This window comes from Ostrinia nubilalis, chromosome 17 (genome assembly GCF_963855985.1).
Source record: "Ostrinia nubilalis chromosome 17, ilOstNubi1.1, whole genome shotgun sequence".
Classification (NCBI taxonomy): Eukaryota; Metazoa; Arthropoda; class Insecta; order Lepidoptera; family Crambidae; genus Ostrinia; species Ostrinia nubilalis.
In genome coordinates, this window is record NC_087104.1 from 12,700,595 (window position 1) to 12,715,547 (window position 14,953).

Below are 14,953 nucleotides of genomic sequence, written 5' to 3' on the forward strand. Positions count from 1 at the left end.
GCGTGCATTATGGCCATAAAATTATCTCTATCAATATTTTATTTCACTTGTCTCCAAAATAAGTACTTTTACTTACGTTACACATACGTTTCTGTACGAAACAATTCGATGAAATGGTTGTTGTCAATTTAAACAAAACAGGTGAACTTTTAAGAAATCACTTCATTCCAAGCAATGCATTTGAGGCGTGTATGCGTTTTGAATGAATATGATTGTCGCTTGAGATACAAATAACATCATACATACGTGAAAGCGGGTAAAAGAAAATGTTGCGACTCTTCATTGAATTAATAGAACTTAAAACATTCATTTGAAGTTCGGATTATGTTCAATAAAGATAGGTCGGTAATTTAAATGATCGCTCTAATCTACTATGATTAACTGAAGTAGCATTTAAGTAATTGGAGACAAGCTGATTTCGGTAATTCTTATTGTTGCTATTAGAAGGAAATCCAATCCTTCTCTGTAGTAATAATAGTTCAAAAACCATTATCAGACGACGACGATGCTTTAGTCCTAATACAAACGGATCAATGTCCAATCCAATCAATCTGTATAGTATTTGTCGCATAAATTATTCAACATTCATAATCAAACCGTCATCTTAATTATAATAATAATATTGGTCTATTCCTTTTGTTCCAGGCCAGAGACGGTTCAGAGCGAGAACGGTGGGTGCGCGCTTTAGAAGACACGATATCGCGGCACGGCCGGCGCGAGCGCTGGTCGCGGTCTATGCCGGCCCCTCGCCATCGACATGGAGACTTGGAGCGCCGCATCTCTGAAGCAGACGCTTACCTGCAGATCATGATCGAGCTAGTATCGGTAAGAGAGCCAGCTAAAGAGCGAGAGCGATGGGTGAATGCGTTAAAGATATCGCGTCACGACTATCAGAGCGCGGTGGGTGCGCGCTTTAGAAGACACGATATCACGGCACGGCCGGCGCGAGCGCTGGTCGCGATCTATGCCGGCCCCGCGCCATCCACACATGACCTAGAGCGCCGCATGTCTGAAGCAAACGCATATCTTCAAATTATGATCGAGCTAGTGTCGGTAAGAAAGCCAGCTAGAGATCTCTGAAGACGCCTACCTGCAGATCATGATTGATCGGTAAGAGAAAGAGCGAGAGCATTAGGTGAATGCTATAAAGTAATGACTGGCGGGAGGCACTGGTCATGGTCGATGGTGTCATGGGACACAGATCTTGATGATTCCGTCAAGAGGGCAGTCTTTCGGATTTACCGATTGTCAACTAGCCATAGATATTTGTCAGTATTTCAACTTCAAAATTTGACGTCATCGATAGATCAGTTTGACTCTATTGATTAAATTATTGTATTTTGTTTGTTTTAGAAAATGAACACGCGGGTGTCGGAACTAGCTGATCCTCATGAAAAGAGTAAAGGACAAGTAATTTTAGATCACTCCAATGTAAGTGTAATAAAATAATGGTGTAAATACTTATTTACGTATTTAAACCTGTAACAAAAGCCTAAACAACAGATATACTCGACCATGTCCATCCCCATACAAATAAACGTTGCGTATAGACACTTTACTTCTAGCTTCATATTATTTTTAATTTTCCAACAAAAGAGACGATATCAGATGAATACACGGCAAGCTATCTTCTTCCTTTCTCAAGTAAATTATAATTTAAAAGAAAAATTGATAAAATTGTATTTTATGTAATAAAAATTTAATAAATGTTAATGGGCTATTTTAACTGCAAATTGCGATTAATTTCAGCGTAGTCATAGACCGTTATTTTTTGTTTGCAGGCAATGTTGGATAACATTAAACATTCCATAGTGCTTCTTCAAATAGCTAAGGTACAGTTGACGCTATTATATATTATGCTCACTTTATTATATTTTTACACACTATTATGAATCACATAATTCATGACTTTCCGATCAAATGCTCCTTACTTTATCTAAGGTTATTTGATTGGAAAATATCGTCACGTAGTCACGTCACTATTTTGCACCAAAAATTTAACCTTCCTCAACACATGCTATAATTGCATATTATGTTTATTCATAATACACTCAAGTGTGTTATCTCAATGATGTATTACACACCCAATATTGATTATATTACAGCAATTATCACGAAATTCGTAATTATTTATCACTGATAACACGATTATTAATAAAATATATCAATGTTTGACATGCTGTTTGTTTTACAGAATACAGTAAATCCCGTCAATGGCGTGTACCAAGGACCAACGAATTCCCAATCACATATCAAACAAGGTATTTACGTAAAATTTTAATATGACAAGTATTTATTTACATTTTATTATCATACATTTAAACCTAGGCGCAGACCACCGATTTTTAGTTGGCCGATAGTTGAGTCGGGCTGTTAATCAGTATGGAGATGGATCGGCCGATTCTTCATACAAATTAGAATCGGGCCCAACTATTGGCCTTCTAAAAGTCTATAGTCTGCGCCTAAGCTTAAGATCGTTCTGCAACTTTCTAAATACAAATTCAAATGGTAGAATTTCAGCCAAAATGGTAGCAGCAATGAAAAGAGACGAAACTCCATTCCACTTTAAACAGTGGTTCTTCGCAACGAAATAATTTCTTAATTATTCATGATATCCGAATCAGTGTTGCCAGAATTAAATAATAGATAAATGAATATGGAGGCGAGAAAATTACAACCCATTACATTAAACGATATAGTACCGAGTACTATCACTCGGTGAGCGCTTTAATTTAATTATGCGCCTATATCTGTTCTCGCGTCGCCTTTCGTCTTGAACGGAGCACTTATACAATACAGTGACACTAAGAAACATTTATCTATCAGTAACATTACAATAAATAATATATTTGTTGTTTTCTAAGAAAATTCTAATGTTATGATACATCAGTGATTGTGAACATTGTGGACATAATGCTAAGGGTTGATATTGAATAAAAACCAAGTAGCAATGTACAGTGTCTATTTATAATCGAGCTATAGATTAGCAAATGAGTTGTTGGGTAAACAATCTAGTGTTGAACAATGTGTTTAACTTTGACAATTTTGAATTGGACGGTGTATTTGATCTATCAAATCAAAAATGTAGGGTCAAATCATTTGTATCTGTGATATTTAACTCAACCCGTGTAATGTCAGTGTAATTGCTACACTATTTAGTACCTTTATGCATTGTCTTAAGATGCAAAATGATAAATGAAAACTTGCTTTCTCCGTGAACGGCTTAATCCACATTAACGCCACCCTTCACCTTGTAAGTACTTTAGAAGAGTTACTATCGTGTGTTTATTTATTTTTCTATACGGACGACAGTACATTAATCTGTACACGTTGGAGTCTTATCTCGTTGTAATAAAGGCTAAGCCTAGGCGCAGACCACCGACTTTTAGTTTCTATTTGTATGAAGAATCGGCCGATACCAAATCGGCGCACTTTCATACTCAACAACAGCTTCAACAGCCCGACTCAACTATCGGCCAACAAAAAAATCGGTGGTCTGCGCCTAGGCTAAATATTGCAGCAAAAATGTTTCACCTGATGTGCTAATATCGACTGTACAGTCACCGTCAAATAGTTGTTGTCCCAAAGTGGCCAAAAAGTTGACAACACAACCTTATTCTAATTGTAACAAAGACGTGTTGCGAACTTTTTGACTATTTCAGGTGTCACGAACTATTTGACGCTGACTGTATAAATTGTAAAAAGATTTGAAGAAGAAGTTAATGTATTAAAACCGTTTTCTGGTCAGGTTCAGAGGTGGCCAGAGTGGAAATGGGCTCGGAATGCAGGGAGCTGCCTTCGCCCACCCATCCCATACCACCGTTAGAAGACATCGATGCGCCCAGTCAGTATAAACTTTTAATAAAGCCAATATTATAGATCTTTTTATTCACGAAAACGCGCCCACCACACACCACAATAATGACGCTCGGATTGCTCGGATCCAACTGCCCGTACCCGGCGCTTCCCTCGACCAAAAAGTGGTGGGGCGCGTCTTCGTAGATGAAACGATCTATATCCGAAAATATAGCACACATCTGGCCGTATTGACATTTGATAAATGTCAAAAAGTATATTTTTTGCAAGATTGCTGGTCCCTGATTCATTCTTTATTGTAGAGCCATGTTTCCTTCAAGTTTATCATGACCATCTTTATACTTTTATCTTACTATTTGTTCGTACTTCTCCAAAAATATTACGATACTTTGTCTGCCACAAGAACGCTATCAAACATTTGTTTTATTAGCGCCATCTAGTACGGTTGTCGAGAACTGACTCGTTGAACAGAAAAGCCGCTAAATTTAGCACTGGCAACTTGTCGCTAGCAACGGATAGATGTCGCTACTAAGCACTATCATCCCACATCTTGCGGATGGAAAATCTTTATTTCCCACTATGCAGATAAAGAGGACATTCGTCGGTTCGAGAGCCTAAATAGTTTAAATTATGTTATAATAAGTTATACTAAGTAAACACCAGTTCAAAATGACTTTCTACATTAGAAAACTTGCAGGCTTGTATAGGAAAGGTCAGGAAAACACAATTACTAGTAGAAACATCATTTGGCTTTAAGTCCGCCTTTTGCACGCTTTCACCACACACACTCATCGCTGGACATTTAGGATTTTGATTATTTATATTTCTTTAAATCAAAACAAATTGCTACAACTACTAATGGAATTTCCTTAATATCTGAATCATTATGTTGCAAATGGCTTCGATTTCAGTTTGCTATAATAATATACGAACATATTTAATAACATTAACGTACACATTACTGAAAAAATAACGAGCATAAAATTGTCTAAATGTTTTTTCGCGCCAATATTGTTTTTAAAATAAGTAACTTGCTAAAAATGTATTACATACATTTAATGTCTCTATTTTATGCTTGAGTGGGTCGTCTGTCCACAGGGCAGCGCCACGCTGATCTATGCTCACATTTCAAAGCAAAAATGTCTTTACATATTTTCTTCGACATTATTTCTTGTCTTTCAGGGCAGTATTTATTAGTCTTTCAGGGCCCTTATACACATTCCAATGAGGGTTTTCGCGTATGAAAGATCCGCTAGACGGCGGGACGTGGATGTGGGGTCTGACTGCTGCGTGATTGGTGGATTTTGACATATCTGTCAATGTCATGTCAAAAATAACCAATCATGCAGCATTTGGACCTCGCGTCTACGTATTGCCATCTGGCGGATTTTTCATACGCGAAAACCCTCATTGCTTGCTCTACCGCCACTTCGGGACAATACGAGTAGGTATATCGGCTAATTCTAATGGTGCGTCCACATTGGGCGAACGGGCTCCCGCGGCACGCTGGTCGTCCTGCTCACCCTGCTCTTGAGTGAGCAGGATGTCGAGTTTGCCGCGCGAGCCCGTTCGCCAAGCGTGGACGCACCATAAGAAGAAGTGGCGGAAGAAACTCAGTCACATTTCTTTTCGTCCAGGGCAAGCGATGTCACTGCTGGTACCAGATACCTCATACTCCTCGTCAGAAGGAGAAGATGACTTCTACGACGCTGATGATGAGCCAGTCGACATTCCTCAACCGGGTCCCAGGTATGTACTAGCTAAATAGCATCTTAGGCAATTGTGATTGGTACTATGTTGCAGGAAAGACTCTATCAAGAGCGAGCCTGAGACGGAGCCGCGGACGAATGTCCAATTTTAGGACAATAATGCCTGTTTTCACCATCAATCCCTAACTTTTAAGTGACCCTGTTAAGTGTTACCATAGGGGTCACTCGCGGCTTCGTTTCCATGGCCCAGAAGGACACCGTTGGGTTTTAGTGGGTAGACCCCACATTTCTGGTGCAAAGCGTTTCACGACGGAAAAAGATGCTGTATTGTATTGTAACAACAAATAGCAATGTAAGCATGAAGTGCTGTTGGTCGATTGTGCAAATGGTCAACATCATGCTAAACGTTTCCTAAGCTGGGTTCAGATATTTTTAAGCCCACCCCAACGGACGACGCCGCGAGCCGCCAGTCTGCTTGTGACCACGGCTGCAGCATTGCAGCCGAAACGTCAAGCCGTGAGTACATAATGTAACTCGTTCATAAACGTCGCGTTAAGATCCGTGTCTTTCTATTTTGGTTGGGCCCAGGTATGTTTTAGAGTTGCGGACACTGAATCTTATGCAGGTGTATAGTGCTATGTTTCAATTACAATGTTCGTTATACTGATGACGGAACATCAAACTTAATTCAATCTTATACGAAACATATTGTTGTCGTCGTATTCTTTGTATTACACTAAGCATAAAAATAAACAAGCTCAGTATCTCTTTAAATGTAATTTCACTAAAACAGTAGTCAATTGGAGCAAGTTGAAACATGTGAAATATTCCCCGCCACGCACGAAGTTCGCGATGTAATTAAACGCAGAGTTAAAATTAATTTGCATGCCAATGGAGGCGGTCGCCTTTGCGGCCGAACGAGTAATAATGAACGCCCCAAAGCTTTGACACTTGTCTTGTGACACAGTCGACGTTTACATCAAAAGGATATTTATGGGGGCTACGGTAGCCGAATAGCCGATTAAAAGGTTCTTAAATCGCTGATTAGTAAGCCGACTAGTTGCGTTTAGCTGTATCTCATACGCAGATTGTAGTTACAATTTTCACAGAAAAAGGGAAGCGTGCTCCCTGCATGCTTATCACAGAATATGTAGAAGAATTAATGCACGCATAAATATGGGTATTATTTGCATATTCGCGAAGCGTTTGAATTGCGTGTGAGAAAAAGTAGCTTTCTGTCGGCTTTTACGCAGAGGCGCAGTTGCGTTCCGTTTACGTTACAGCGTCGTTTAAACTAGCTGTCAAAACGGCACCGCGATACGGATTTGTCAAAACAGCTGAAGTTCGTTCGTCGTCCGGTAGCGTTGCAGTTGAAAATTGTTAGCGCAATCGGGGCTCTGTAAATGACCCTACTGCCTTATCTTTATATTTTTGCGAACTTTGACATTATTAACTCAAGGCTCTGCGTCGGTTTAGACTTAATAAGGATTAATTAAAATTGCTAACATAATATTTTCTTCTCTTAGATCAATCAAACTTTGTCATCCCCTTGATGATTAATTTTATTAAAGTCCAACTTGTCGAACGTCCTACGCATGTTATTAATAGAAACTGTCAAACTGTCAATTAAAAGTTTCTATGTTTTTAAACGATTCCAAAATTCCCGAAGACTATAATCCGGGCCTTTTCAAAGGGAGAGTGAATAGGCACTTACATGGCAGATATATACCATCCTAGACTGCATCCCACTTAACATCAGGTGCGATTGTGATCAAATACCTGCCTTGATATGCATAAAAAAATAAGGTAGATGTTGAATGTTAACGCTCTCAAAACTGAAAAAGTTTGTAATAAACCCTTACAAACAAAACTTTTGTTAACGATTAGGGTTAAGTAGGTTTTCTTCGTTGCCATTCGTCATGACTGTATTTTGAAATGCTTTCTACAGTCAGCGTCAAATACTCGTAGTTCGTGACACCCACAGTAGCCAATAAGATTGCAACATGTCTTTGTTACAATTGGAATGAGGTTGTGTTGTCAACTTTTTGTCACCTTTGGTGTGGCGAACTATTTGACGTTGACTGTACTAAGTCTGAATGAGGGTTTTCGCGAATGAAAAATCCGCCAGATGGCAATACGTAGACGCTAGGTCCAAATGCTGCATGATTGGTTATTTTTGACATAACATTGACAGATATGTCAAAATCCACCAATCAAACAGCAGTCGGACCCCACATCCACGTCCTGCCATCTAGCGGATCTTTCATTCGCGAAAACCCTCATTGAGATAAAGAATTTTCATTTGCCCTCTTTATCAAAATTGAAAGGAAATCTATTTTGAACTCTATGTATATCGCAGTCAGGATCTTTTAGAAGTCGTTAAGATATAATCTACAGCGCTAACTAGGACCTGTTATTATAACAGTTTCCACGGTGCGCTTTGCTGTTTTTCTTCCATTGTCTGTTGGTTACGTCACTGGCACAGTTCAGTTACCCCGTTCAACAATAACATACAAATAATAGGGCAATTAAATCATAAAATTGTCACATCTAATTTCCTTGTTCCGTTTTATTTACGCATCAACACATTAGTATTACTTGATAGATAGAAAACCCTTTATTACACAAGATAAGAAAACAAATAAATATACAAAAGAGACAATTTAGACAGCCTTATCGCTTACTTTTCATTTAATAAAACATTACGGATAACCTGCATGATAGAGTAAACACAAACACTCAACCGTCCATTTGTTAACTGTGCCATGGTAGGGGACCGTATGAATGAGACAAAGGTTGTTATTAGTCTGTTTATTAACTTGGAGCGCGGGGCGACAGATTTATTCATTGTATGCAAGTACCTCAGTTTGTATAGAAAACACGCGCGGCACTTCACACTGTCAACGCGTCCGCGCGCGTGTTTTTTATATGAAATCACGCGCTCCGCGACGGAGCGCGGCGCAGTGTGATAACCGCCTTAAAGTAAAATACGTCACAGCATCTAACACTACGTGTTAAATAGCTGACACCGTGAACGTGATCAAGATAATTAAAATATGCAGAGATTAACGCCCGTATTCACAAACGATGCTTGTTTAAGTGAAGCAGCGAATCGAACGCACAGCGTTGAATAGAGCTCTGTGATTGGTTCGTGTGTCACCCTGTGCGTCCACGCGCACTGTGAGACCTCATAGTAATGTTTGTGAATACGGGCGTAAATAATGTGCGTACCGGCACATTAACCCTCGCAAATATTCGTCTTATATTAGCATAAATTACCAAAAATAGCAAACTATATTTAAATAGGCTAATAAAATATCCCTTTATAAATAATCGGTATTTTTCTTACGCAATCAAGTTTACTGCCAGCCAATCGCCGAATGTCCTCCAAGGTGGAAGGTTAAATGGCCGCGTTCCACCCTAGACCTCATTTCCGTTACCTGGGGTGATTGGGGTCGAATGTAAGCTGATGAGTTATTTGTTACATAACGCCGCGAACGATGCGAATTTAGGCTAGCTAAGTCCTCCCTTATCTATACTAATTATAAAGAGGTAAAGTTTGTGTGTTTGTATATTTGTTAAATTGTAAGCGGTACCTAATCTCGGGATCTACTGAACCGATTTTAAAAATTCTTTCACCAATAGCAAGCCACATTATTACTGAGTGTCATAGGTTATATAAAAAACCGAAAAGTTCCACGCGGGCGAAGCCGCGGGCGGAAAGCTAGTAAATAATAAACTAGCTTTTGCCCCCATGAATTCGTTCTGTCGCACAAAGTTCATTTTTCGGGTTAAATATAACCTATAACACTCACATTTTTTTACACTGTCATCTAGTCTCAATATCTAAGCAAGGCTTGCTAAGGCAAGGAAACTGATGCTTTATCCCCATGCATCATCTTAAGGTGATTTAGTCTCTACTCTTCTGACTGGAACACATCCCTGTCAAGTATCCAGTTATCAGACGAACGGATTGTTGATGTTATGCTACTGAACTGCTAAGTGATAATGTCTTTTTAGGTAAAAAGAAAATCGTGTTTGTTACTCCACTTATAACTCAAGAACGGCTGAACCGATTAAGCTGAAAATTGTCAGGGAGGTAGTTTAGAGCCAGGAGAAGGATATAGGATACTTTTTATCCCTTTCGAAATAAATAAAAAAAGTCTTCTTATTTATTGCCATTAAGGCGGAACAAAGTTCGCCGTGTCAGCTAGTTATAAATATTTTCCAAAGTTGTTCTAAAAACTTAGTTTTAAAAAGTCTAGTTTTCTACTGTTCAAACGGCCTTCTATATTCCTTTAACAGCATATCTTGAGTACGAGACCACAAGCTTACTAATCATGAAGTCTACAGCGAACATGAAGATGTCAGCTTTAAATTGCTCTCATTCCTACCCAACCAATAATAGGAGTTCCTTATTGTTCCAAACGTTAGTGTTTATTTATAAGACGCAATCGATCGACCGCAGTGGTCTCCGGATGTTAGCTCTGCGGTATATTTATACCACCCTCCATATTTTCGTTCGAAGTTACCAATGAGTCCGTAATCGGAATCAAGCTTCCGTAAGAAATAAATAAAAAGCACAACGTACACGACTCCATTGAAGTTGTTTAGCTAAACTTCTTATTTCGTGGTTGAAATGCTAAAGCAAATAAATATTATGCAACATCCAACTGATCTAGGAATTAGAGGTGATTTTTTATAAGTATACAAGCAGAACAGATTGATGCTGCAAACTTCAAATCTATCGGCTATTAAATAAAAAAAAATCCGATATTTAAATAGATCTCACAGGAAAAGCTGTTGCTTTTGAAAAATAGAATCAACCCTTCTCGTGTAGGTACACGTCGAAAAACACGTTGTTTTTATTTTTATTTAAAGAAAAAGGTCAAGGTCGCAAAAAGCTTCTTTTCGCAGTCATGAAACTATTATATTTTTTAAATTAATTTAAAAATTATGCGTCCACTCAATCACACTTCACTAAACTCTTAACACGCACCTAAAAATCTTCATAATATCTAAAACATCCTAGGTGACCACACTGCGTGGGCCCATCGCCCTATAGCGGGATCGAACATATATTCATAGGTGTATTTTTTTTGCGTCCACTCGCAATCACACTTAAGCCCTAACACGCCATAAATGTGACCTAAAATCTTCATAATCTCGATCGACCTAGGTCACCATACTGCGTGGTCCCATCGCCCCATAGCGGGATATAAGAAACTTATAATTTACAGATGTATTTTTTTTTGTATTATTAAAAAATTTCCACTCGCAATCACACCTAAGCCCTAACACGCCATAAACGTGACCTAAAATCTTCATAATCTCGAGCGACCTAGGTCACCATACTGCGTGGTCCCATCGCCCCATAGCGGGATATAAGAAACTTATAAGGATGATGGGCACAAATGTATGGAAAGTGGTACCCGCTCCAATAGCCATAACCAATATATATTTCAAAAGGCCTTTAGATGTAGGAAAATATCTGCTATGGGGCCAGTTTTAATTCACGTTTTGAAAGCAGTAATTCCACTAAGTATTATAACAAAGTATAACACAATCATCCATGTATACGAGTATGTACTATGACTACAATCTATTAATATAACTAAAAGAAGCATTAAAAAGGAAAGAATTATACCTACGACGAACTACCCAAGCTATTAGCCCTTGATTCTCTTTCATCATCATCATCATGATCATTTTAGCCATAGCACATCCAGTTGAACATAGGCCTCCCCCAATGATTTCCACAATGGCCGGTTGGTTGCAGCCTGCATCCAGCGTATTCCCGTTACCTTTATGAGGTCGTCGGTCCATCTTGTAGGTGGACTTATTGGGTCTTGTGGGTTTATTCACTTTAGCAACCCATAATAAAATCCTTAAGAAGTAATAAAATTCTAACCCCTTTATTAATAAAATTAAGTTACACCCTAGTTGAACTCTGGCTTAAATTGTTATTTGGTATGGAAATGTCATTTTAATCCATGTTTCATCCTAGGTATAACTTTTTATTAATAAGGGGTAGTAGTTCTTCAAATAAAAATATTTATTTCACAATTATCCCTATAAATAATTATAGAGTTAAGGAAGGATGCTGGAGCAGTAAACCCTTCATGCCTCGCATAACCTAAGTACCATACGATGGACACGTGTGATACTTCGACTACACAAAAAGTATGTTTATCTTCGAACGCAACCAGATCTAAGGCTGGTGGCCATAATAAATGTTGTTCGTCTTGGTAAGACCTTTCAAATGACACTACAAACATAACTATTGGAGCCGGGTACCATTCTGCAAAAAAGTATGTTTATCTTCGAACACAACCAGATCTGAGGCTGGTGGTCATAGTAAAAGTTGTTCGTCTTGGTAAGACCTTTCAAATGATACTAGAAGCATATCTACTGGAGCCGGGTACCATTTTGCCCATTGTCCTTTATAGATGTATTTTTTTTTTGTATTATTAAAAAATGTCCACTCGCAATCACACTTAAGCCCTAACGCGCCATAAACGTGACCTAAAATCTTCATAATCTCGAGCGACCTAGGTCACCATACTGCGTGGTCCCATCGCCCCATAGCGGGATATAAGAAACTTATAAGGATGATGGGCACAAATGTATGGAAAGTGGTACCCGCTCCAATAGCCATAACCAATATATATTTCAAAAGGCCTTTAGATGTAGGAAAATATCTGCTATGGGGCCAGTTTTAATTCACGTTTTGAAAGCAGTAATTCCACTAAGTATTATAACAAAGTATAACACAATCATCCATGTATACGAGTATGTACTATGACTACAATCTATTAATATAACTAAAAGAAGCATTAAAAAGGAAAGAATTATACCTACGACGAACTACCCAAGCTATTAGCCCTTGATTCTCTTTCATCATCATCATCATGATCATTTTAGCCATAGCACATCCAGTTGAACATAGGCCTCCCCCAATGATTTCCACAATGGCCGGTTGGTTGCAGCCTGCATCCAGCGTATTCCCGTTACCTTTATGAGGTCGTCGGTCCATCTTGTGGGTGGACTTATTGGGTCTTGTGGGTTTATTCACTTTAGCAACCCATAATAAAATCCTTAAGAAGTAATAAAATTCTAACCCCTTTATTAATAAAATTAAGTTACACCCTAGTTGAACTCTGGCTTAAATTGTTATTTGGTATGGAAATGTCATTTTAATCCATGTTTCATCCTAGGTATAACTTTTTATTAATAAGGGGTAGTAGTTCTTCAAATAAAAATATTTATTTCACAATTATCCCTATAAATAATTATAGAGTTAAGGAAGGATGCTGGAGCAGTAAACCCTTCATGCCTCGCATAACCTAAGTACCATACGATGGACACGTGTGATACTTCGACTACACAAAAAGTATGTTTATCTTCGAACGCAACCAGATCTAAGGCTGGTGGCCATAATAAATGTTGTTCGTCTTGGTAAGACCTTTCAAATGACACTACAAACATAACTATTGGAGCCGGGTACCATTCTGCAAAAAAGTATGTTTATCTTCGAACACAACCAGATCTGAGGCTGGTGGTCATAGTAAAAGTTGTTCGTCTTGGTAAGACCTTTCAAATGATACTAGAAGCATATCTACTGGAGCCGGGTACCATTTTGCCCATTGTCCTTTATAGATGTATTTTTTTTTTGTATTATTAAAAAATGTCCACTCGCAATCACACTTAAGCCCTAACGCGCCATAAACGTGACCTAAAATCTTCATAATCTCGAGCGACCTAGGTCACCATACTGCGTGGTCCCATCGCCCCATAGCGGGATCGATGTCCGTTTCTGGGTCGCACTCGCGCTGAAACCGGTCGACGACCTTTGAACCCGCAGTTCGTTTCAGGTGATAAAGCAAGATGGCTGCTTTATAAGTCAATCCTTTTCCGCGAATGCTAAGCCCGTAAACGTCGGAAGTTGCATTTCAATGTGAAATAAATACGTTATATTTTTTCTAAACACTCATACCCATAGGCACCCAGATGTGAATTGCATAAAGCATTAAGTAGTCTTAATCCAGCACTACAGATCGAGCATGAATAAATGAGAGTGACAAGCATTTATAAAGGTTTTACCAGAATGGTAGAGTCAGTTATAGCCTAGGCGCAGACCACCGACTTTTAGTTTGCCGATAGTTGGGTCAGGCTGTTGATCATTATGGAGATGTATGAAAGTGCGTCAATAACACCGATTGGGTATCGGCCTATTCTTCATACAAATTAGGGCCCAACTATCGGCCGACTAAAAGTCGGTGGTATGCGCCTAATAGTCTAATTGTGATATTGGAGCCTGCTTAATACAATTTGACGTTCAACTGACTGACTGACATGAAAGTAAAATTGTATAATGCTGTAACCATGTTGGCTGTCCGTCAATTAAGATGAACCTTTTTACTGGAACATGTAAGAGCACAAGCATTAGGTTAAATCTAATGTTTTTATTTATTTAAATGAAAAAAAATATTTACTATTGCAAGTGATTCTAATGGGCAATAAAGTAAGAATAATAAAATAAAAATGTATAATGTTGTTGAGGTGAACTCCAAACGACTATTATGTCGTCAAATCCTTCTTACACATGAATGCTCTCAGTGAGTTAGCGCCTTAACTTCAACTTCAAAGTTAGTGTGCGAGCAAAAAGGTCTTTCTGTTAAACAGGTTATCCTGAAAGCTTTTATGTATGACATGGGTTTAATTACAGTTTAATTCGAGCAATAAATCCTAAGATTAACATTCTACATTCGCCTGCGGGGATAGAATAATTCGTACGTCACAAAAAAGATTTTCTCGAATCACGTGTTTTATTCTCGCAATTAAAAAGCTTTATAATTCTCCGGAGTAAATCCTAATATAAATAATAGCTGGATTATTTGTTCACCTGGGTGAAAAAAGTGAAATTCTTAGTGTCCTCATATCACTTTCGGACATTTCCCCCAGCTTCTATTTTCTATTTCACTTAGGAATCAATTCCTAGGTGAACAAAGTCGACTGCTTTAGTCCAATCAATTTACCTGAGTCACCTGGGTAAAACGGTTCTGAAGTAAAATGACACTAAAATTGTGGAAAGGTGAAATAATCCTAATAGCTTTCTTTGAACAGAAATACCGATAGCTTCAACTGCAATATCTTCTATTTGTTTAGATAGATGTACGTCGTACACCGATCGCAAATCATACTCTTATAATGTGTCTTATCAACAATTAAATTACTGAAAACTTTTATGTGCAATAAGTATTTTTCGCAGACCACCAATAAGTAAGTACCTATTGCAGTACAATAGGCTAATTAGTAATTTCCTAAAAAAAATTTTTAGTCCGTCAATTTTACTATAAAAAATATTGTACACTTATATTTTTATGTCGTTATTGTAATTGTCAATCAAATAAATAATCACAAAGTTA

The 14,953-nt window shown here is 38.3% G+C and overlaps 1 protein-coding gene across 1 annotated transcript in view; it reads left to right on the forward strand.

The window, feature by feature from the left end:
• LOC135080268 (oxysterol-binding protein-related protein 9) overlaps positions 1 to 14,953 on the forward strand; it is a 107,609-nt gene that overhangs the window by 32,690 nt on the left and 59,966 nt on the right. The window contains exons 3-8 of the mRNA XM_063974954.1: positions 646 to 825; positions 1,354 to 1,431; positions 1,782 to 1,832; positions 2,195 to 2,261; positions 3,749 to 3,844; positions 5,454 to 5,565. Of these exons, the coding sequence (XP_063831024.1) occupies positions 646 to 825; positions 1,354 to 1,431; positions 1,782 to 1,832; positions 2,195 to 2,261; positions 3,749 to 3,844; positions 5,454 to 5,565 (584 nt within the window). The remainder of the gene's footprint in view (positions 1 to 645; positions 826 to 1,353; positions 1,432 to 1,781; positions 1,833 to 2,194; positions 2,262 to 3,748; positions 3,845 to 5,453; positions 5,566 to 14,953) is intronic.